Raw genomic sequence first — 24,817 nt, 5'->3', positions numbered from 1 at the left:
TGGGGTTAGCTTCTGAACCCAGATAATTTGCATAGAAGTGCAGTTCCAATCCACCATCCAGCCCTTTACTCCACCTGGCTAGCTTCATGTTTGGGGATCTTAAGTGTATTGTTACTGTGTTGGGGGAAGGCCCAGAAAGATTCAAGGCATAACCCCATTAAATCTGATTTAGGGGGCACAAATGCTGCTTTGTTAATTTGTTCTAACAACTGCTGAAAGGGACCCCCATCTTTGCAATCTGCCTGATCTCAGCAGAACAACATAAATTTGCTCAAGTCATCCTGAACAATGCTGCTCATGTAACATCTCTTCCTGTAGGCACTCAAAACTGCCTCAGTAAGACTTATACCAAATGTTTCACTGGACCTTCTTAGAGTCTGCATATTGGCTCCCCAGATTGAACCAGGTAGTATACTGATCAGGTTGTTTCTGGTCTTTATTTTCAGTAAGGCCTTGGTAAGGTGTTCTTGAATGTCCAGGTGTGGTTCAGTGTAACACCTAAATACACCGCTTTAGGTCATGGTCAAGCTCTGCCATTCAGTAAAATGTCAAGCTGAATGTTGGCTTTTCGTGGCTTACATGGAAACAGCTGGAATCTGTCTTTTTGGTACTTGGTTTAAAAGTTTCCATCTTCGACAACAGTGGGCCATCTCTCTCATTGCCACATTCAGGATTTCTTCTAAGTGACTGAAATCCTGGTCCCACACAGCCAGACAGATACTCTGTAGCAGAGTATTGCTCCCTGTGTGGGTCATCTCATCTCACAAAGGATAGTCGACAATCAGCTAAATGAAACGATGCAGATAATCACTAGTACCATGAGATCGACCAACCCAGCCTCGCTGCTGGTCCTGTCCAACCTTGCCCCTTCTGACATGAGGTGACAAGTCGCCTTGCAGAATCTTGCTCCTTAAGGTGCAAGACATGCCACATCTACCTGTTTAAAAAAAGTGTGTCTAATCCACCAATCTACTATCTTAGCTCATGGCTCCCCCTTTGGACAATTCATTTGAAGAACCTCAAAGTCACCTCCAGATGTACTACATGGCAAGGTTTCAAACATAGCCATTGTTTATCTTGTGAGACATTTGAAGCCCAATCCCCCCTTTTGACCTCCCACACCATCTGTAGGCAAAACTCAATAGTTTTCAATGTAGAATTAACAGATGTGCTGCAAATGACTACTAGTGGGAACTTTCTGACTCTCTCTTTACCACTGTGGCCGGTTAGAAGATTTTGATCATAAACTTGCAGGCTGCACCTGTTGGCAATGGCTGCCTGATTCATTCATGGACTTGCACAATGCCCTTCCCTCAGCTACTGAACGGTTAAGACATTTAGACGAAGATGCTTGACTTCAACGTCTACGTAAATGCAATCAATAAAAAAACCGGACCTTCAAATACATCCCAGATCTCCTATACATCAGTTGCTTTAGTGCACACTAGAGAAGCAGAAGCCACAAATTCTTCATACTTCAGCCTAGGCAATCAGCCTAACTTTCACTTAAACCAGCAGATATTGATGTCAATTAGCAACGTGCTTTCACTCTGGAAATACGTCAAGCTCAAAAGGCATATTGTCAACTACCAGAGACAGACATTATTCCTGAATTCATGTTACCTAAATCACAGTCTACAATTATTGCCTTTAACAAAAAAAAAACCTCTGCAGCCTTGACCTTTAAAGCTTCACCCAGCTCACTTTTATGCACACAGAATTAGAAGATTGCTTTATATACTAATCAAAATCGTTTAAGGGATCAACACTAATAGAGTAGCCCAAAAAAATGTTTTAAAAAGCAAAGAAAGACTTGCTTTAGAAGGAGAGAGGCAGTACAGTCTCATGTAGTACTTCTCACCCTGTCGGGGTCCACAACCTAAAAAAGGCTCAGGTCATCTTGCAAGCCACCGTATCCAAAAATCCTTTGGAGTCTGATTGTGGGATCTTGGCCCTAGAAAGAAGCAACAGGTAGTTTTTGGGTGCTGAAGCTTGAGAGTTATGGCAGATGTTGATGGAGTATTGGGAGCTGTTGCTTTGGGTATCAGTCTGCTGGAGTGGAAGGGGTGCTTGTTTCCTGTTCAGGTGCAGGAGAATAATACTTTCAGTGGTTGCAGAATTGGCTCTACAATTCCTTGCAAATTCATTTCTGAGCCCTAGTGCAGAGCAATGGGTGGTGTGAGGGAATAAGAGAGCAAAGAGAGATTGTTATATGATTGGGAATCAGTGAAAGCACAGAGCCAAGGTGCTGGTAGCAGAGACGGCAGCAAGATGGGAGAGGGAGTGCCTGGCCTATAGGATTTCATTGCTCATGTAACTTTACTTCCTCGGCACCCACTTCCCACATTGCATCCCACTGACCGAGAAGTGCTGGGTTAGTGGTAACTGCACAGAACAAGATGTCAAGGACTCTAGGTTTTATTTCTGGTTCTGTCCCAGGCACAATGAGTGGCCTTCAGCAAGTCCCTTAACCTTCCCTGTGCCACTTTCCCCCTCCAACAAGGACAATACTTAGCTCCCATAGGTGTTGTGATGATTAATTCACTGATATTTGTTAAGCACTCTTCAATACTTATATATGCTGACTCAGAAGGACAAAGCATTAACAAATTTGTTTCTGGCTTGTAAATTGGAGCTAACAGTGTTTTATTGCTGATGTGCCAGGCAAACAGTAGCCACTCGAGAAGATGGAACTAGCCAGCAGACTGATCCAACAGGGGGTTATAGATACCACCTGGCAGAAGTCGCACAGCAGTCAGCAGCTCTAATCAGATATGTCAAAATGGCACTTCAGCTGGCCAGATCGGTAGAAGAGATGCTGACCCATCTTAGAAGAAGGCTCCTCTGTGTGGCTCTCACATCCCTGTGATATTAATCTATGCTCCTGATATTTGGATGATTGCTACATAAGGGCTTCTTACATCGGAAAGGAAATGTGGAATATGGTAGGATGTTATTCACAAAAGCAGAATAACTATTGTGCACTAATTCCCCATGTAGACACCCATTCCACAATAGGTGCTTTTTTTGCAATGTATGCAATGTAATGGGATTTAAATTCACACCCTACTTAATTCCATGCTAACTTTCCAGGTAGACAAGCCCTAAGCTCTTTCTGAGAAGTACAGGATGTGCAAATCTCACATTAGCAAGACAACCTGCTCAACTTCAGAGTGTTTTTAGCTAATGTTTCAGAACTGGTGCATACCAGAGTTTCTTGGGAGCAAGGTGAATGGAGCTGCTTTGCAAGATGTTAGAGTGTTTTCAGTATAGTGCATATGCCACCTCATTACCACAGGGTTGTCAGCTACATTATTAAATTAGAATGGTGCCAGGGCAGTATGCAGGTGATCTTGTAAAAGACAGTTGCCTAACTGCCCAAGGTTCACTGTTGGAGAGGGGTGGGAGTGGGGGCAGAAGCAGGGGTAGTTTGCGCTTGTAAGGAAAATAGCTGAAGGTTTGTTTTTAAAAAACACATACTATACTGAATAAACACTGCAAATAGACATGAAAAGGCAAGTCAGAATTCAGAGCCATTAACCCGGAAAGGCTCTTTTACTCAACAGCATAGCTAGAAGTCTTTTCAGTTAAGGCTTTAGTAAGAAAGACAGTTAGTGCCACTGATGCAGCCAACAACATGCAGAGAGAAGACTATATATAAAGCCAGACTTTGGAAAGTCACCTTGGCAATCGGGAGCAAACTGAACAGATTCAATAAGATACATTGCTAGCACACAAACGGACTCTCCAGTACACATCTTCTACCTGAGCTGACTGAAAGAAAGAACAAAACTGATGAGTAACTAGCTTTTCATGGATTCCGTTTAAGCTTTATACTGCAGCTATAACACTTAGCACTCATTCAGTGCTTCACTTCTTAAGAGCACTTTACAAAAACCACTACCTAATACACCACCACAACTCCCCTGGGAGGTAGGCAAAGAAATATTATTGCTCTCCTTTTATAGCGGGAGAACTCTGAGGCACAGAGAGGTGATGTGACTTGTCCAAGGTCATACTAGGATCCCATGGCAGAGCTAGGATAAGATTCTGCTTCTATGTTCAAGCCATTAGGCCACACTACCTCTCTGATTGCCATGTTGGATCAGGAAAGAATTTCCCCTGCAGGTCAAATTGGCAGTGACCTTGGGGTGTTTTAACCTCTCTCTGCATGCATATGGGTGTGGATCACTTGCTCAGACTATTTGGATATAACCCACTGCAAGGGCCACAGGCATGGTGCTCCTCGGTCTCTTCTGTTCTCTACCTGTGGTACACAATAGTTAGGCTCCTGTGAGCTGTAATACTTCGGTCTAATTTCAGTTGTTGAAGGGTGTTAGTGACCTATGATGCAGAAGAGGCCAGACTAGATCTCGTAGTCTCTTCTGACCTTAAACTCTATGACTCGCTGGGTGGCTAACATCTGCAACATTTAATGGAAAAAAAAATCTATTTAGAGAAATATTGTGAAAGTGCACAATTGTTATGAGTCTGTTTAGTCAGGCTAGACTCCTAGAATTTGCCTGCACCTTTAAAAAAGTGTTCTGAACCCTGGGGTCAGTCAACAATCAGGCATGTGGAATTTCCACACCAGCAAGTTTTAAGACATACTTACCCATTCTTTAATAGATGGGCACTACAGAAAACCCTAAGTGCTGCACGTGCAAATTGGATCTGCAACTTAATAGCTTCTTAGGCAGTGTGCATTTCTGTACTAGCCAAGTTAGTCTTCATTTGTTGAGCTCCAACAATGCATTTGGCAATGTATAGAACAGAGAGGAGATGAGAGCCCTTTCCTCAAGGAGCTTACAATCTAAGCAAATGGAGGGGAAGGGGGGGAAAATCACAATGATTTCAAAGGTAAGGAATACAGTTACTCAACCCTCGCGCCCCCGCCCAATCATTGCTTTTATAAAAAAAATAATGTCCCTGCATGTAAAGAACCAGAATGGAGAGAGGAGCCCACAAGCATCTGTATTTCTCAGTTCACTTTTATAACTGTCAATTCAGGAAGCCCACTCACAAAGACACTTGTTATATAGCAGGAAAGAACTGAATCCCACAAACTGTCAGTCATTTCCATCCTGGCAACACACAAGAAACCCAAATAGCCACACAGATTTCTGCAAAGGAATTTGCAGATGCAAGTTTATAGGCGGTCTTACCTATAAATGTGTAGGCTGTCTTATTTAACAATAGGCTATTGGAGGGGAGAGTTAATACATTCCCACTTTAGTCCTATAGTCCTACATCAGTAACATTAACATCACATCAATGCAACCACAGTAATTTGCTCTGTATAGTTATGATATGATACACTAGCAGCAGCTCACAATTGTGTACAAATTGCATCAGCTCATAAGTGAATACAGGGACTGTCTTCTTTGCAACTTGTCTACACAGTGCCTCGTGCAGTTGGGCCCTTATTCTTTGTTGCAGGTCCTAAGCCCTACCATAATACAAGGAAAAAAAACTACAGCCTTTAGTCTGCAACAACCAGATGCCCAGTGTAAACGGAGATATAAAAGAATGGATCCAACTACATGCAGCGGCCTTCCACAGCTGTAAATCCTTCTCAGAAGCCCAGGAAGTGGCTGTGCAGCACTCCAGAGTGCACACTGTTGTAGGAATCTGGAAAAGAATTCTTACAACAATAAAAGTGATAAAGTGGCCTTATATAGGAACTGGTCTCAGTTCCTGCATCTCGGAACAAAAATGTATGCAGAACCATAATACATGTGTGTATGCACGATTCTTTCCCTACCCCAACATATACATTTTAATTATTTTGTTTTAAAACAAGAAATTACCATTTACTCCTAGTTTGCTGTACACACTGTATATTGTACAAACTCCAGCACTGTTCATGCACCAGCATCTGGGTTACAATGTTGTCCCTAAGGAGACAGAGAGGGTAATTTTCTGTTCACTTGTGTAGCACTATAAATCCACTAACCTTAAGCCATTGAAGAGCTGTTTAGATTTATCCAGTAGGTAACAAAAGTCGGTGACTGTTTTCCTCTCTCCCTGAGGGATATCATCTTCAGCTCCTCCAGATGACATGATTTCTTTTAGGGCAAATTCAGTCCTAGAAGAAAGGAAAGACAAAGACTGAATGCAACTAGGAACTCTGCAGACAGGTTTAAGCATGATGATTTCACAAGGATAACGAAACAGATCAAACATGCAAATCTCCCACAGGTTACTTTCTTTGAGGCTCACTAAAAGTTACAACAGGAATATTAGCTTAGGATCAGAAAACCCTAACAAAGCATGGGGATATTTACAGCATGGCTCACTAGTTAACAGAGCAAATGAAAATGGCACAATAACCATGAAATAAAAATAACTTGTTGACAGGACTATTAACGACAAAGCACAAATAAAAGGATGTGTAAACAAAACCTGATTTTGACGACAACTCCCTCTAGGTTTGTCTATTAGCGAAGTGATGTGGTTGCCCCACAGCAATGTTTAGAGAGAGAAGAGGCCCAGGCCCTAAATCTGTTTATTACATGTGTTGCCACATATTTCCTTTCCTTTCACAGTTGTTGGAACCTGTAGTTTCCTGTTCATCACCGTAGGACAGCACAGAGGACATCAGCTGTGTTTCCAGGAAGACCTGCCCAAAATGATGACTGTTGCCCTGCATTTCTTCACCCTCTGTCAGCCCTAAGGGCTGCAACCCCACAAGGATACCTACACAAACATTGATTTTTTTATTATTCATCTGTGCACTACTTTACATTGTGCAATAACTGTGTTCATACACACAATTATAACATAGCAAGGATCTGTAGTGTGGCTAGACCTAAAACTGAGTAAAGGTGTCAAAGTTATAAGGACACAATGATCTTTTTGGGAAACTTGTCTGAAATTAATCCACAGCAAGCTTGTTATGATCATCCAACAGTGAACAGGGAGCTACAGGTTCTAACACCTGCAATAAGATGTGCTGCATTTTAAATAGCTAGTCACTCTGGGGCCCATCTTTGCTCTTTAGAAACTTGTGTTGTGTAAGGTAAACACATCATGCCATTATTAGGAAAACAGAGAGGACCAAGTATTTTTGGCATCTCTATGGAATCTTGCAAACTAATGGGGGTTTATTTTGGGGGGAGGGAGGGGATTTGAAATAAATTCCATTTGCACAGGAGCATTGTGCAGTGACTGTATATGAACAGCCATCTGCAATGCTAAATTCAGGCCAAGAGGTAGCAGGGCCCGCCCTGCAAGGAGAGCATGGCAAAAGGGAAGATTACATGCAGACACTGGAAAGTAACTGCAACTATTTTCCCATCAAACATCATGCCAAACCCTCAACTCAACCAGACTTTGCTTAGTACTTGGCAGTGCATGAAATGGTGTCACAGGAAAGTATAACCAAAGTGGCAACTCCCTCCTTCACCTTGTAAGGGTACGTACGTGAACATGTCCCACCAAACAAGGAACTTTGTGTCTGCCTGTGTTTGGCAAGGGGCATGTATTCACTTTCCTCTCTCACATGCTGACATAATGACACACATGGCTTTATCACTAGAATGTGGTTTGCTTTGCACAGACCAATTGCTGAAGAGATTCAGAGGGGAAAGTTAAGAAACATCTGTCCAACTGATTTTCAATTAATTACTCCTGTGATATGCCAGACAATATGCAAGAGCTCAAAACATATCAATCACATATCAATGGTTACCAGTATGAACTAAGAAAGCAGGACCTGGGTGCAATGAAGAACCAGTTTGCATTTGAAGCTTCCAGCATCAAATATTTAACATTTTACGCACAATGAAACATGAGACAATAACTATTCCAAGCACCGCCATATGAAATTCACCCAACAAAAAACACATGGTGAGAAGAGAGCTAGAAACAGATGTGCAAAGCAGCTGAGAGGTAAGTCAAGTATTTCAGGAAGAGGGACTATACCCCAGATCCTCTGTGCTCCGCAGCAAGCTTGACCTAAATCCTGTGGCAAGGCCCCTGGATTCTGCAGTGCTCCACTGTGGCAGACAGGATACTCTACAACAGCTTCAGATAATGTTTTTTAAATGTAAGGTTTGAATTACATATAAATCATAGTAATACAGTCAGTACAGTATGTTTAACTCAGTGATGTATACAGTTTATTTTTTGCTGCCTCAAAATTCTTAAATTTTTAATGTCTTTAAGGATACTACAAGATATCCAAATGGCTACTAACACTGGTTCAGCTCCATGGGTGCAACATCAGGAGCCCTCGATTAGGCAAGCACAACAGCTATCCCTGTATTTAACATTTGCAATTAGACCCCCTCTGAGCAACAGTGTGTTTTTCACTTTCACTCTCTAAGACAGGAGTTTGAAAAATGATAAACTACAAAACTGTCAGCACAGAAAGGCCCCAAGAGACAAAAATCCTTCCTGTACGAGATAATATAATCATCTCTGAATCATAACAGCTTGTTAGGGCTGAGGGGAGAGAATTTATCAGAGAGTCAGTCCAGGAAAGACTCGTAAGTCATGAAGATACATTTGGGACAGCTACACTCTATCCTGCTCCCAAATCTTTGCAATGATGTCTGATCTTCTCCCCTTGTGGAATCTATTTCACTGCCCATTTGCTCTGTCTAGTCTACTGATGCCATATCACATCCTAGGAGAGATTATATACATGTGCGCACACATGCTAGGAGGAGAGGGATTAGATAGCAGGAACTCATGTTTTAATGATATTTAAAACCATATATTTTTGTGCTCAGTGGAGGAAGACTTTTACATTTTACAGTCACAGAAAGAAGAAGCTATGAAGCCAGCACAATCTGCCTTGATGACAGATTTTGTTGATGTAGAAGTGCAAGAAGGAAGAGGAGCACATTCTGGTGCTGTGCAGGGACCTGAAGAGTTATTACCACTGGGCCACTGCACTGTGACATTCAATTTACTACCTACTTGCAGCTTCAAGAACTTATGTATGCTGCAGCCAAGCCTGACACAGATGCTCTCGAGCCCAACCAACAGCCTAAGCTTAGTCTAGGAGGAGGGATGATTATAAAGTTTGGGTGGTTTCAGGGCATTGCTTTTCAGGACAAAGACGACACAGGAAAACAGCTTAGCTTTAAATTAATGGGATAGGGGGTCTTTTACATCATTAAAAGGTCTTAGAAAGCCTAATCCCTCAATACTGATATTTTGTGCTGTTTTGTACAATTCATGTGCAATGTATACTCAACTGACATCTAGAGTCACTCTTTAGTCATTAAAGGTCACATTTAGATAGCAGCAGTGAAGCCTCAGGACAACAGTCTTCTCAGCTCTGTAAAATTTACATATGAAACTCCACAGGCCTACTCCAGAGCTGCCAAATCTTGGATGCTCTGCATGCTGCCACCCCCCCCCCCTTATAAAATTCTGCAGACTGTCCTAAATGCTCTCAGTAGAAGTTTAAGTTTGGGGATGATTCCTGAAGTATTTCATAAAGATATTCAGAAAGGCAGAGTTCCCTTATCAGCCCTAATAAGCGCCCTCTTTTCCCAGGCACAGCAGGTAATGCTGCCTGGCCAGTCACTGTTTCAGTCAGGGTTGCTGTATAACTTTCAGCAATGCAGTTCGTATGGATACCCAGACCTGTGGATAGGCCCATTTTAAATACAGATTAATAACCAAGTCAGCCATACCCATTTGCCAGCCGATGCCAAATGATTTTCTAGTCTCAATGCACTTCACAGAAAAGCCCGGACAAAGCACAAGTACACATTACTAGTTAGCCACCCTACTGCTCATCGGCAGTCTCAGCAGAGAGGCCAAGTACCTAATGGATATGCAAATGACCACCTCTTTCATCCATAGAGATAGTCTCTCCACAGCAGGGGTTGAGACTGTACCTGTTCTGAAGAGTTGCCTTCAGCCTCCAATGCTGTTAACTCAGGACAAAAAACATACTTTAAAAAACAAAAACTTAAAAACAAATGAGTGATGTTAAAAAGTCAGCTGCAGTGAACAGATACTGCATTTTATGCAACAACCCTTCCCAAGTCTGAAATCAAAGAAGGAACACGCTGGGTAGCTCTGCAAAGCATTCTGTAGCTCTGTCAACAATCCAAATGTGCAAAATTAATATATGGGCTAAAATACAGTGTAAGAGGACACAGTTTACATAGAGCTAAAGGGATTGAAAAAGGCTTAGCCCATGCCACCCCACAGTCCATTGAACAGACACTGAGTGCAGGATCAAACTCAGAAAGGTCTGCCTTTGGGCAGGTTTGTTCTATTAAACCAAAACCAATATTTGGATAATGACCTGGATTTGGGCAATAATAATTATATCCAGTAAACAATCACTCACGCAGCAAGAACCATATTTGCAACACTATTCAAAACATTTAAAAGGGGGGAAGGTATGGGGACAGGTGAAAAGAGACAACAGATTATTCTGTGGCCAAATAAATGTTACGGTTCCCTTCCGAGCCACTCTCTTTTTAAAGCCGTGAAGTGTTGCGCAACACTTCAGCAGACTAGTCAGAGGAAGATTTCCATTTGTAATCTTGCTTCCTGAGAAGTGAAGTCCACAAATATAATTTAACCTATACCCAGCCACTCTGCAGCCTGTTTAATTCTTCGTTGACTTTGGTACCCTACCCTCACCTCAAACAAATCCACATGACATCTGTTAGTCCCAGCTCCCAAACCTTTACAAAACCCAGTAACTGCATAAAAACAGACACTCATAAGAGATCATTTGAGCTTGGGCCACCATGTCAAGACTGCATCAGACACAAGGTCTCAGCTCAGGCAGGAGAATGAGTACAACTTTCCTAAAATCTTTCTCCTGCACAGCCACCCCCTCAATCTCAATGAAGTTTCACTGGCTAGTTTGCTCTCTTCTGATCCCCACCCATGGATCACCATCTTGTAGTTGTGGAGAGGCTTGTGTGTCTCAATGACCCAGAGATGCTGCCTGGGCTCATGTACTCCCTTAGGGTCACCCATGGCAGAATGGTCAAGGGTGAGGTTCCAGACAAAGTGTGATCCAAGAAGTCCCTAACAGCAGAGCCGACAGAGGATAACTGCACAATGGAGGTGAAACTGTTGTGTAATGTTACAACAGCTGTAAAGGAGGATGAAGGGCTGAAGCAGATAGAGGACTGAGATTGTAGCACCCATGTAAATCAGTTGCAGAGGTAAGGCTCAATTAAGAAAAAGAAGTTGAAAAATATAACCACCAACAGCAACAAGCAGCAGGGTCAATACTGGAAAACAACATTTAAATGTGTAATTAAAACCAAAGGGTCTTAAATTTCACATGGTGGGGGGAGGATTAAATGACATTATGTGATGCCCTTTAGTTTTCTAGGTTCTCTATTGGACACCTTAATAGTCCTCACAAAATGAATGGAAATTTTCAATACGCTCTGTAAAATTGTACCACTGCAAGCTAACTCAATGCTGAAAATCCACACACCATTAAATCCTCTCCCTTCTGATCTTAAACATACCTGTAGATTACACTGCCCAGAATCTATCAAATGCTTTTTATACTTGCATATGGGACTGTGGTCACTCTGAACATAAAAAGTGTTCTGCCACACCAGATACATACTAATATATCTTGATGGATTCCTTCAGGCTACATGATTTATACTTAGATTTATAGAATATAGTGATAAATGACAAGTAACCAGGATCTCATCAGGTACAGGTAAATAAATCCAAGTGCTAAAATGCCCATGACCCCACAGCCTTCAGAAAGGGGACATCTATTTTCCATTTTCTGGAACTTAATTCTTCCATCTTTTAATGACTTTATTTTGATGATGGGGTCTTTGCTTCCCATTAACACCAATTTATCTGGCAGATCCAAGATGCAATTTGCAATTTTCATTAAGTGGTAATTTAGAGGAGAAAGAATATTAGAAACAGCTAAAGCAGGCATGGCCAAAGCCCAGCTCATGAGCCACACGGGGCTCCTTTACAGTTAAAGTGCAGCTCACAAGCCCCCCCACGCTTCCCCGCCCTTCTCCACCTACCAGACTACGCGGGGAGGGGGAGGGAGTTCAGGGCATCTGCCCTGCAGCAGGGTGGTGGGACTAAGGGCTTTAGCAATGTGCGGATGGGGGGGATGTCAGGGCAGAAGCTCTGTGTCCCAGCAGATGCCGCCCTGCAGGGCAGAAACTCCACGCCCTGGTAGGCACTGTCCTGCAGGGCAGGTTGTGCATATCTTGAAGCTCTTGAACATCTGAAAAATTACTGTATGTGGCTCAGAGGCTCAGGAGGTTTGACTACCCCTGACCTAAAGTATCCAGCAATTGAATAAATGGAAACAGAATGTTTGTATTTTAGCAAAAGTGCAGAGACAATGTTAAAGCGTTTGTGTTTTAGCAGTAGATGAACTTCCCTGTTGTAACCTTGAAGTTCGTATTCCCAAATTCATACTTTATTACTCCTGTTACATTAACATGTACCACTCCCAAACTCTATTTGTAAACATCTGAACCTACAAAATTTGAGTGAGAACACCAGCTAGCGGTTCCCACTGCTCACCCAGAGGGCAATCAAAGACAGCCTGGTTTTGGTAATGCCAAATCAATAGTTTTTTTAGTATTATGATGGACTGTTGGTTTCAATCATCTCTAATGGGTTTAGCTACAGCAAGTTTGAGCACAGTGGGAATGGTTTACTGAATTATATTGTTTGTAAGCATTTCTTTGAAACTTCAATGGAGATCCACTAGCACGAAACCTATCCCCAGCCCAGTAGTGGGGAGATGAGGGAGTACATTAGAATGTAAAGAGGAGGGAACACTGCCATAAGTGACCTTGGTGGAAAGACTGGGATGTAAGGAGAAGGGTTTAGAAAGAAAGCCAACCAATTGCAAGAATTAATGTGTTGTTAACCCAACAAAAACCCAGCCACTGGTAGAAAAAACAGATATGGATAGAAAGAAGCAGAATCAGAATTTTCTTGCAGAAATGTGAGAAAAAAGTCATCGTGAATGAGCACACAGAGAAAGACAAGTGTAGTATAATGGGAGAAGATGAAGAGTGCTACTGTGATTCATCACTACAGAGCAGGAAAACAAGGAGCTCAGAAAAAAGGAGAAAAAAGTGCACAGATGGATAAAGGAAGTATTTTACAGAAAATTAGCTTCTAAACATTCAAACCATTATGACTAGCAGCAGAGAGGCTATTCCCTCTGCCACAGTGGAATGCCCAAGAGAGTCAGCCATTATAAATTGCATTAAATTAGTAAAAAGAAAATATAAGCCAGTTACTATTGTGTTTCAAATTTCAGAGCAGAACTGAATGTTTCCATAACTACAATCTTCTCTCTTATTTTCATGCCTCCCCTCCCCCAAGAGAAGTTAAATGACCAGGATAGCAAACAGTGGGAACTTGGGACTCCATTCTCAGTATCTCATTGAAGGCTGTAATTATGTACTGACTAGCAAGGAGGACATGAGCGTGAAGACAAATTAGGACAGAAAGGAAGGGAAAAAAAACTTCGCAGGTACAGCGCTTGAAATTACTACTGAACAGGACAAAAAAGTCTCAAAACAATAGAGAGGAATATAAGAAAGAAAAATGAGACATTCAGGTGCTTAGATCATTTAAATAGCGTGACAATAAAGCTCCTCGGCTTCCAGTGGTTGGTGGAGTTATTTTCTATTTACACATACACACCCCTCCCTCAGACCAAAACACAACACACAAATGGTTGCCAGACTGTGTTTAAAACCTCTCATAGCACAACCTTTCAGTTGTATATTAAAATCATGCACAGCCTAAAAGTTAACAGAAAAGTAAAAACTTAAAAACCGTGCACACACAAAAGGGTCTCATTACTACATTTCCTGCCAAGAAAACATCCCCCAAGCATTCAAAATATCCTCCACTTGGCTCCTATTTATCTCATACTGTTTTATCACATGCATGCACACATTAAAAAAAAAAAAAAAGGAAAGGACTCTCTTTGAACATATTTTACAAAACCCTACCAAACATCTTTTCAATTCAGTGTATATTGAATTAGCTACTTAATGGTAAAGCTATACAAAGTTTTCAGAGGAAGTCCTCTACAAAAGACACAGGCATCAGAAGATCCAGGTTCAACACCTGGCTACACCACAGACTTCATGTGTGCTTTCAGCCTAGGTTTCCTGCTCTGTAAAGGTGCAACTTGCCAACTTTGTTAATGTTTGTAAAGCACTTTGTAACAAAGTATTCTATTAATATACAGAAAGTGAATTTCCTAAGATCCCCACTATTTATATTAGGATATAAATAGTTCAACTGAAGTCTATACAGATTAAATGAAATCATAAAAATATGCATAATTACATCCCTGTGTTCGGGTTAATTTCTCAAACCATCTCTAGTCTGAACAATCTGTAAACCTCATTCTTCAAATGAGGAAGCAAATACTTACAGAATCCTGTAAGAAATATTCATTGTTATTTCTAGTCTCCATAAAGATGACATTTTCCACTAGGAATCACAAATCTGTCAAAATCAGAAGCAATTAAAAACACAACAGGTCAACAAAATGAAGAATTGTGAGGGCCCAGGTTCATTATTTTCACCACCACCCAGACCTGGGAATGCGTCCAAAAATAAAACCAAATCATTCATAACGAGTCCACTGGGAGAAAAGTATCAGGATCCCAAACAAGCAGAAACAAAAACATCTCCAATAGTCTCCCCAGTTTCAGGACATCAAAGGACCTTTCCAAAAAGCTTGAAAGAGCCTCCAATGCTTTATGGGAAACAAATGTTCTGTTGAAAAAGACTATGTAATTCTCAGCACCTATTTTAATTACTAGGAATACTTTCATGAAAACAGGATCTTTTGTTTGGAAGGTTTCATCTGTTTATTCCCCTCCTCATTTAACAACAATGCAATTGAAGGTCTGGGTAAATAAAGCAAGACTAATTTTTCTAGGTCAGTTTGAGGCAATTTGCTATGCATTCATTTAAGTACAGCCACAGCCCCATTTTTGATACTACTTACTTGTCAATGACATTTGTAGTTCAGTTGATAGCTTTACCTGAGAAGATACCTTAGAGCAGTGGCTCTCAAACTTTTGTACTGGTGACCCCTTTCACATAACAAGCCTCTGACTGCGACCTCCCTTTATAAATTTAGCACTATTATAAATGCTGGAGGCAAAGAGGGACTTTGGGGTGGAGGTTGACAGCTCGTGACTCCCCGCATTATAACCTCGTGACCCCCTGAGGGGTCCCAACCCCCAGTTTGAGAACCCCTATTATAGAGCATCCTGTCAACACAGTCTCCCTAATGGAATGGTGCAGCCTGCTCCCCTTGAATTCATCTGCCAGGCCAATTCTTCCAGTTCAGTTGTCAATCAACACAGAAGCAAGAGCAAAGTAGCACACACCCTGTCCATAAACACAATGCCGAGCATCCCAGGGGGTCTAACACTATCTCAGACACACCCTACATTTAGCTGCCATTGAACTATTCAGACATCAGAGCAAGGAGCTAAAGAAAAGACCTGGTTTCATGCAAAAAAATAAGTTTCCCTAGCAATAAGTAAATATGTAAGAAAACAAGATCTAGTGGCATGCTAGTGTTTAAACTAGGGCTGTCGATTAATCGCCGTTAACTCATGCAATTAACTCAAAATTAATTGATAATTTTATAATGAATCGCAGTTTTAATCACACTGTTAAATTTTAATCGGTATTCTATTGTTTATTAAATATTTTGGATGTTTTTCTACATTCATATTTTATATATATATATTATTCTGTGATGTAACTGAAATCAAAGTATATATTTTGATTACAAATATTTGCACTGTAAAAATAAACAGAAATATTATTTTTCAATTCACCTAACAAGTACCATGGTGCAATCTCTTTACCATGAAAGTGCAACTTACAAATGTAGATTTTTTTTTGGTTACGTAACTGCACTCAAAACCAAAACAATATAAAACTTCAGCGCCTACAAGTCCACTCAGTCCTACTTCTTGTTCAGCCAATCACCAACATAAACAAATTTGTTTACATTTACAGGCGATAATGCTGCCCTCTTCTTTACAGTGTCACCAGAAAGTGAGAACAGGCATTTGCATGGCACCTCTGTAGCTGGCATTGCAAGGTATTTACGTGCCAGATATGCTAAACATTTGTATTTCCCTTCGTGCTTTGGGCACCATTCCAGAGGACACACTTCCATGCTGATGATGCTCGTTAAAAAAATAAATGCCTTAATTAAATTTGTGACTGAACTCCTTGGGGAAGAATTGTACGTCCCCTGCTCCATTTTACCTGCATTCTGCCATATATTTCATGTTATAGCAGTCTCGAATGATGACCCAACACATGTTGTTCATTTTAAGAACACTTTCACTGCAGATTTGACAAAACGCAAAAGGTACCAATGTGAGATTTCTAAAGACAGATACAGCACTTGACCCAAGGTTTAAGAATCTGAAGCGCCTTCCAAAATCTGAGAGAGGCAAGATGTGGAGCATGCTTTCAGAAGTCTTAAAAGAGCAACATTCAGATGCAGCAACTACAGAACCCGAACCACCAAAAAAGAAAAATCAACCTTCTGCTGGTGGCATCTGACTCAGATGATGAAAATTAACATGCTTCAGTCCACACTGCTTTGGATTGTTATTGAGCAGAACCCATCATCAGCATGGACGCATGTCCCCTAGAATGGTGGCTGAAGCACGGAGGGACATATAAATCTTTAGCGCATCTGGCACATAAATATTTTGCGCCACCGGCTACAACAGTGCCATGAGAATGCCTGTTCTCACGCTCAGGTGACACTGTAAACAAGAAGCGGGCAGCATTATCTCCTGCAAATGTAATCAAACTTGTTTGTCTGAGTGATTGGCTGAACAAAAAGTAGGACTGAATGGACTTGCAAGCACTAAAATTTTACATTGTTTTATTTTTGAATGCAGAGTTTTTTGGTTTTTTACATAATTCTACATTTGTAAGTTCAACTTTCATGACAAAGAGATTCACTACAGTACTTGTATTAGGTGAACTGAAAAATACATTTTTTTTTACAAGGCAAATACTTGTAATAAAAAATGAATACAAAGTGTACAGTGCTCACTTTGTATTATGTGTTGTAATTGAAATCAATATATCTGAAAATGTAAAAAAAATCCAAAATATTTAAATAACTGGTATTCTATTATTGTTTAACGGTGCGATGTATTAATCACAATTTTTTTAATCGTGTGATTAATTGCTTAACAGCCCTAGTTTAAACAAAGCTGTTTTTAAAGATTTTAATGAAGCATCAGCTAATTATGTAAAGGACCCCATTTCCAGTATAATATTCATATATTAGGGAGCTACTGGAAGTGTCCTATTGACAATATAGGTGAAGATGAAGCAATGGGTTTGATGGAAAAGGATGCACAGATTTACAAGGAAAGTGCAAACAAATAACTTGACAGCTTCTGTCAGGAATTAGGAAATGAGAAAGACTATCAGATACAAGACAGATTTTCTACTTACTGAACAATAAGGGCAGGCTGTTATCTATTACTATAACTGTCTGTAGATCACCTGCACCCTTCTGAACAACTGTAGGACCCACAGCTGAACTCACTTCACCTTGCATTTACTGACCTACCTGTCAGTCTTGCATTCAACTGATTATTATTGGATTATTGTTGTGTGCTATGAAACCACTCCATTTCTGTTAAGGTTCTGACAAATCAAAAGGGTATATAGTACCATGATTAAAAATAATTCCTCCCCAAGTCCCTAGCTGCCCTCCTTCTTCCTCAGTAGGTCTCAGAGATCACAGACCAGTCCTAGATGTTAGGGAATTGGATTCAGAGCCTCTCATTTCAAGGTCATAGATACGGAACATAGTGACCAAAAGTCATTCCTCTCCTAGAATTCTCCTGTTGCCTACATGGAATAAATCTGTCAAATTAAAAGTTCTAAGAATTTTAGAAATGAGATGTGCTATGCCATTCTAAGGGTGATTTTCCTTAGATCTTCAGGAAGATCTTGGATTTTAATGACGTGTATGATGTCATGATAGTCCAAGTGTTCTCAATATACCTGTTCCTTGGCCAGGTACCACCTCTAGTATACCAATTACAAATTGTGCAAACTAAACCAAAATAAAATAAAATAAAAGTTGGTCAACATGTGTCCATGAAAATGGACACTGTCCTGTTAAGGACTGTGACACTGCAACATCACTAAATTCTCTTTGTAGGGAGCATGACTTAAGTATTGCTGCTGGTAACTCATTCTCTTTCCTGTGGAGAGTTGATGCAACAGACTACAGCACACACAAGTAGTCAAAGTTCGAGCTCTGTATTCACCCTGCTCTGTTTCCTGTAGTAATCCTTGTTCCACACTATGTTCTCTGCTTGGGCCTGATTTCTGAACACACCGATATCCCACAAACACCACACAGGAGGTGCTCGGCTTCTTCAAAATGAGGCTCTTATGTACCTACCTCCCAATTAAGCCATGCACACAAAGTGGATTTTCACCCACAGCAGTGTGATCGTTTTACGGAGAGAGGCATAAGACCCAAAATGAGAGCCAGAGCTGTAATAAATGCCAAATCATTGTCATATTATCCTGTTGTATGGCCCATAATGGGAGAGAAGTCCCACATTTGCGTAAACCAGGTTTTTTTTGTTTTGTTTTTTTAAAATCTAATCCGACTGCCAGTGCACCTTCCAAACAAGCATAGCCTTTCTAGGTATGGTTAAAACCAAGCTCTCTCAACAAGTCTCTTGCCCACAAATTTGCAAAGTGTTGTTCACTATATGCATCTTTTGCTTGTATAGTATGTACCATATCTGTGTCAGAGATGTGTGCAAGTGAACATTATTGCCAGTCTAGTTAAGGTTGCATCAGATTTCTGTTTAAAGGTCAACCCTTTAAGTCCTCTAACATTGACATGCTCGGTCAGATTTCTTTGAAATTTGGTGTGCCTCAGGAGGGTGCAGGATAAGGTTAGTGATCCAAATTTTGGGTCACTTGAGCTAGGGGTTCCAGTAGATAAGCCCTCAAAAATAACTGTTTTGCAAAAAGATTCTAAGTATGGTTTTTGTGGGTTTTTTTGGCACAGAGATAGAGATCAAACTATTGCTGTGATTCAGGTCAAATTGGTCTCAGTCTGTCAGTTTTTACCCAAGTTAGTCTTTACTTACCCACTAAGTCTTTGGGGGATTCAATTGCACTAATAAAGAAAAGATGCAAGAGGATTTATATGCTGCCACTTTATGCTTGCCTAGCTAGTTCGAGGGAATCTGCTGATGCCATTACCCCCAGTGAATACCCTGCCATTAATGTTTTCAGTCTGAACCTTAGTACACCTGAGCAATAAAGATTTAATAACTCACATTGCTTGCTACAAGTTGTCCCTGTTATATTTAACATGTTCTTATTTCCTGTGGATAGGCAAGCTTTGTATTGCCCATGCTACCTTAACACTGCCCTCTTTCTAGAATGCCACAATATGTCCCATTAACACATCTATCTTTACTTTGCCAATCCCACAGTTTCTAAAATGTATATGCGCTTCACCTCCTTTTACAATACATTTACTCTCATTCATGGGATTCCATCTAAAGACTATTAAGGATAAAATTGAGGCAGGGGTTATCCTTGCCACCTTCCCTCTACCCTCTTCAAGCAATTCCTCAATAGACACATCAGCATCAAGGGCCAGTGAGTAAGATTCAAGAGGTCCCATATCGTAGCATACACTCACATACTTATCCAAGTCCCCAGAAAGAATACCATATGTACAATTTAAGAACCACTTCACAGCCTTTTACAACTGCCTTACACTTACTCACAGGACACCTCCACCTACACTTTCTTTTAGCCATAATTAAAGCATTATAATCCTCTCAGATTCCACCTCACTGCTGACTAATATTCTTTATAATAAAAGCCCTATAGACTATCAGGGTTGGAAGGGCCCTCAGGAGGTCATCTAGTCCAACCCCCTGCTCAAAGCAGGACCAATCCCCAGACAGATTTTTGCCCCAGATCCCTAAATGGCCCCTTCAAGGATTGAACTCACAACCCTGGGTTTAGCAGGCCAATGCTCCCCCACATTGAGCTGTCCCTCCCCCCTACTGACATAACCTACACAATTCTGGATTGAAATTATGCCTACTGGATCCTGAAGGTACATCTGCAGCTCTTCCCTTTGCTCACACACATCTAAGGGCGCAAAACATAGGCCCCCTCATAGGATAATTACAGCTGTCAGACCCCTCAAAGTAATCTACATGTCCTCACATCACAAACACACCTCTGCCAAGCAGGCCCAACGACTGCCTTCACCATTTAGCACAGGTACACCTAGCACCTAACACACTATCTGCACCTGGAGTGCATGCAAATAATCCCTGTTCGCTACTGCCAGCTCCAGATCAGAGGAAAGATGGCATGGGCTACTTTTTTCCTTCTCTTTTTATCCTTTATTAGAGTTAGATGGAATCATGTGGGTGAGAATAGGCTGAAAAAGGAGGTGAAGAGCTTGTACATTTCAGCAACTGCAAGGTTGGCAGAGCAAAGATGTGTGTGTTAACAGGGTGTATTGTGGCACTGCTGAAAGAGGAAAGCGTGAAGGTTGCATGTATATCCTCAATTGTGCATTTCCTGATTTTCCAAAGTTCATGTTTTGTTTAACACAATGTTCTGCAAGAAAAGGGCACACCACCAAGTAATCTTAACATCGCATTAACCAATTCGCCAAATGGTGGTAATTTCACTGAAACAAGCATATAACAGTTAATGCTTTGTATATTTAAAGCACATTACAAACTTAGAGCAATCAGATCACTGACTTCTCAGTAACTTTAAAAAAGGACCTTATTTTTTTCTTTGCCAGAATGATCCAAATTTAAAATCTTACATTTATTGAACATGGTGCCTTCCATCACCCAAGAACCCTAAAGCACCTTACAATTAATGTACTATGTGGATCACTTCACTCAATGCTGAACCACTGCCACCCCTGGAGTGGAACAGGGCAGCTTTCTAACCATACAACAGCTTGGGACAGAAAGAGAAGATTGAACAGCACACACCAAGTCACCAAAACCAGTTCCTCCAGCACCAAGGATTGGAGGCATTGGAAAATGTCTACTTAGATGCTAGTACCTATGATGATTAGTAGCAAGTTTTTGCCTCATCATTTATTGCTAGGGCCCTACCAAATTCACAGCCATGAAAAACACGTCACAGACTCTGAAATCTCGTCTCCCTCCCCCACCCATGAAATCTGGTGTGTGCGCTTTTACCTTATACTATACAGATTTCACAGAGGAGACCAGCGTTTCTCAAATCGGGCGTCCTGACCAAAAGGGAGTTGTGGGGGGTGGGGGTGGTGTCACAAGATTATTTTAGGGGGGGTTGTAGTATTGCCACCCTTACTTCTGAGCTGTTTCAGAGCTGGGTGGCCGGAGAGTGGCAGCTGCTGACTGAGGGCCCAGCTCTGCAGGCAGCAGCGCAGAAGGGTGGCAATACCGTACCATGTCATCCTTACTTCTGTGCTGCTGCTGGCAGGGCTCTGCCAACCGCAGCAGCACAGAAGTAAGAGTAGCAGTACTGCAACCCCCCTACAACAACCTTGTGACTTCCCCACAGCTTCTTTTTGGCTCAGAACCCGTACAATAACACCATGAAGTTTCAGATTTAAATAGCTGAAATCATGAAATTTATTATTTTTAGAACCTTATGACAGTGAAATTGACCAAAATGGACCGTGAATTTGGGGTAGGACCCCATTTATCACATTACTTACCTCTGAATTGAGCAATATATGTATTGGCCTACAGGGAGCAGTATAAAACCCTACTGAAAATGGGCAAAGTTGTGTTTTAAAATGTTAGCATGAATTCTGCATGGTTTGGCCTGGTTTCTTTCCAGCTGAGAGCCAAGCCTCTTTTCATGCTAAAAATAAAATAATTTAATACTGTGGCATCTGTATAATGATCAGGTGGAACAACAGATACATAGGGAAGCAGAATCTTGCTTCCAAAACTGAGCAAAAAGATACAACTAGGAAAACAAATGAGGATTTAAAAAAAAAAAAAAAGAAAAAAAAGAAAAAAAAAAAGCAACAAATGAGGAGACAAAGAAGGCAAAGCTGGGTGTAACAAGCATGACAAGTTCCAACTGCAAAATATTTCTGAAGAGAGCTGCCAGAAGAGAATTATTTCATGGATTCCAAATTCAAGACTATGGTTGAGTTAATACAGACATAAAATGGGTGCTGCCGCTGTTAGTCCTGGTTTCACTCAGCCATGACATAAACCTGAATACAAAGCAAAGGGGGGAGGGGGTGGGGGAAAGAGACAAAAATAAAAAGGGCAGGAAAAGAATGAAAGCAGTTAAATGAGAAAGAGGGAGGAAAATAATGATAGAGTTAATCAGAATAGAACAGCCAGCTCCACCTACCTCATTCTGCATTGGCTTCTCATTCACAGAATAAGGCAGCATTTTGGTATTGTGCAGAGACAGAGCTACTATCATAAGCTGCTCAGAGGAGAGGGAGGAATTATTCTCCCTGCTAAAAGGCACAGTGCGTTGTAATGCCATTGCCAGACAGGAGGAAGAATTTGCATGAGAAATAGGAAGTGAGTATAGCTACACTTCTCATAAGAACGGTGATACTGGGTCAGACCAAACGTCCACCTAGCCCAGTATCCTGTCTTCCGACAGTGGCCAATGCCAGGTGCTTCAGAGGGAATGAACAGAACAAGTGATCCACCTCGTCGCCCATTCCCAGCTTCTGGCTCCTTCTCCCTTTGCTAGGACACTACAATTCCCTCTGGAATATTTAGAACTGCAAAAACAAAATGAAAAATAAAATATAGCCACAGTATAAAACTACCATTTCTTGACTCCATCAGTAACCGCAGAGATCTGTGCCACACAGGGGCCTATAGCCCAGCGTGCTGGTTTTAGGAGACCAGCCACTTTAGAATGATTTGTGACACAAATTAGCCAGAGGTTCTTTTATGCAAAGGGAAAAAAACAAACCCATGAAGTACCAGAATGAAAGATAGGCGTCAGGAGCCAGCAAAGATTATTTTCTAAAACGTAGCACGTGTCGTTCCTTAGAGGAATAGTTTCTACACTGCTGGCTCTGGTCTCCCTGCAGCCCCCCTTCCCCCCAGACACTTGTTGAAACATTAGCTTAAAACACTGACCATAAAAGGCCAGCAAATGGATACTTTCAACACGGTTTTATTATATTCTCTCAAAAGACTTCACTAACTCCTCGGTCTACATGAGGCAGAAGAATCAGACTGGTCAAGGACATGCCAGGTCCTTTCCAAGATAGTCTCAAACACACAGTACTTTAGATTTCTCTAGTTCACTCCATTTGCTTAATGGGTTGTAGGATGACATCTCATTGCAATACCCAGGGCAGAAGGATTTCAGAAGCATCCTGCAGGTGATCAATTTCAGCAAAGCAGTTCAGCTTGATGAGAGATAGCTTCACGATGCCAGCTGATATTTTCAAAGGCTCTATGGCATTTATACTACACACAATTCCACTTCCTAGTGGTTTGCTGTATTTGGTTAATGTTTTGCAGGTTAAGTTGAAAGGGGGAAGAGATTGATTAAACAAACACTGTGTGCTCCCTGTTCGCTTGGGGGCAATACTCAAGCTTGCAATGCAAAGCCTACTTTGCACATGGTAGTAGGGAATCAGGCTGGCTAGGAGAAAGACAGAACACACATACACAAATTGGCTAAATACTTTTTCTTTTTTTTTTAGCCAGAGATGTGTTACCCAGTAGCCTGCTGGAATCAAGTGGTCATTATCTCACAGCTAATACACCTCTACCTTGATATAACGCTGTCCTCGGGAGCCAAACAAATCTTACCACGTTATAGGTGAAACTGTGTTATATTTAATTTCCTTTGATCCACCAGAGTGTGCAGCCCCCGCCCCCCCGTAGTACTGCTTTACCGCGTTATATCCGAATTTGTGTTGTATCAGGTGGCGTTATATCGGGGTAGAGGTGTACTTATGTGAGGAATAAAGCCTCACTCCATAAGGAGTTAATACCGTTCTAGAGCTGAATAGTGTATTTCATGAGCAGTAGTTCTCAAACTTTTGTACTGGTGACCCCTTTCACACAGCAAGCCTCTGAGTGCAATCCCCCCTTATAAGTTAAAAACACTGTTTTATATATTTAACACCATTATAAATGCTGGCGGCAAAGCAGCATTTGTGATGGAGGTTAACAGCTTGCGGACACCCCCCCTCCCATGTAATAATGTCGTGACCCCCCCGAGGGGTCCCGACACCCACTTAGAGAACCCCTGTCATAGAGGGAAGCTGGGAGTGGAAAAGTCTCTAGTGACTGAAAGGGCGGAGAGAAGAAAAAGCACTTTCCCAGGGCTATATAAAGGGAGGAACTGGAGATAATTGCAAGGATGACACAGTGACATGCAGATTCTGAAGCTGCAGAGAAGTGATGGCTTAACACAGAACAACAGAGTTGGTTTTTCTGAAGTGTGGTGCACAGAAAGTCAGCAGTCTCCTGCCTTCCAGACCCTCATTGCTTGGGAGATTTCAATACTCTCTAAATATGAATGTAAGAATTTTATCTGTCCATTAGCAGTGCTTTAACTGGGTCTCCAAAATGGCCAACTGAGAATGTGCTGTTCTTAGCATACCATCGTCGGGTTTGACACTTTGGCCCTTTATTGTCAGAGGCAGAGAATTCCAGTTACTAACCATTTAATCGCACATTTGTTCCCGCTTATGTTCTAATGAAAAGACTAAAGGCAAGAGTGATTTAGATGTGTAAATGCAGGTTTTGAGCAGCAC

At 41.4% G+C, this 24,817-nt stretch overlaps 1 protein-coding gene and 1 long non-coding RNA gene across 3 annotated transcripts in view; both read right to left on the bottom strand.

The window, feature by feature from the left end:
- SCAI (suppressor of cancer cell invasion) overlaps window positions 1–24,817 on the bottom strand; it is a 92,362-nt gene that overhangs the window by 44,048 nt on the left and 23,497 nt on the right. For both annotated transcript variants that reach the window (XM_044992704.1, XR_006574194.1), the window contains exon 3: window positions 5,957–6,088. In XM_044992704.1, the coding sequence (XP_044848639.1) occupies window positions 5,957–6,088 (132 nt within the window). The remainder of the gene's footprint in view (window positions 1–5,956; window positions 6,089–24,817) is intronic.
- Window positions 1,862–4,786, bottom strand: LOC123352503. Its single transcript, XR_006574195.1, has 3 exons — window positions 4,616–4,786; window positions 3,683–3,774; window positions 1,862–1,954 (listed from the first exon to the last, which is right to left on the bottom strand). It is a non-coding gene; the product is annotated as an uncharacterized LOC123352503 (long non-coding RNA).

This window comes from Mauremys mutica, chromosome 18 (genome assembly GCF_020497125.1).
Source record: "Mauremys mutica isolate MM-2020 ecotype Southern chromosome 18, ASM2049712v1, whole genome shotgun sequence".
Lineage (NCBI taxonomy): Eukaryota > Metazoa > Chordata > Testudines > Geoemydidae > Mauremys > Mauremys mutica.
This window is presented reverse-complemented; position numbering and strand designations above follow the sequence as displayed.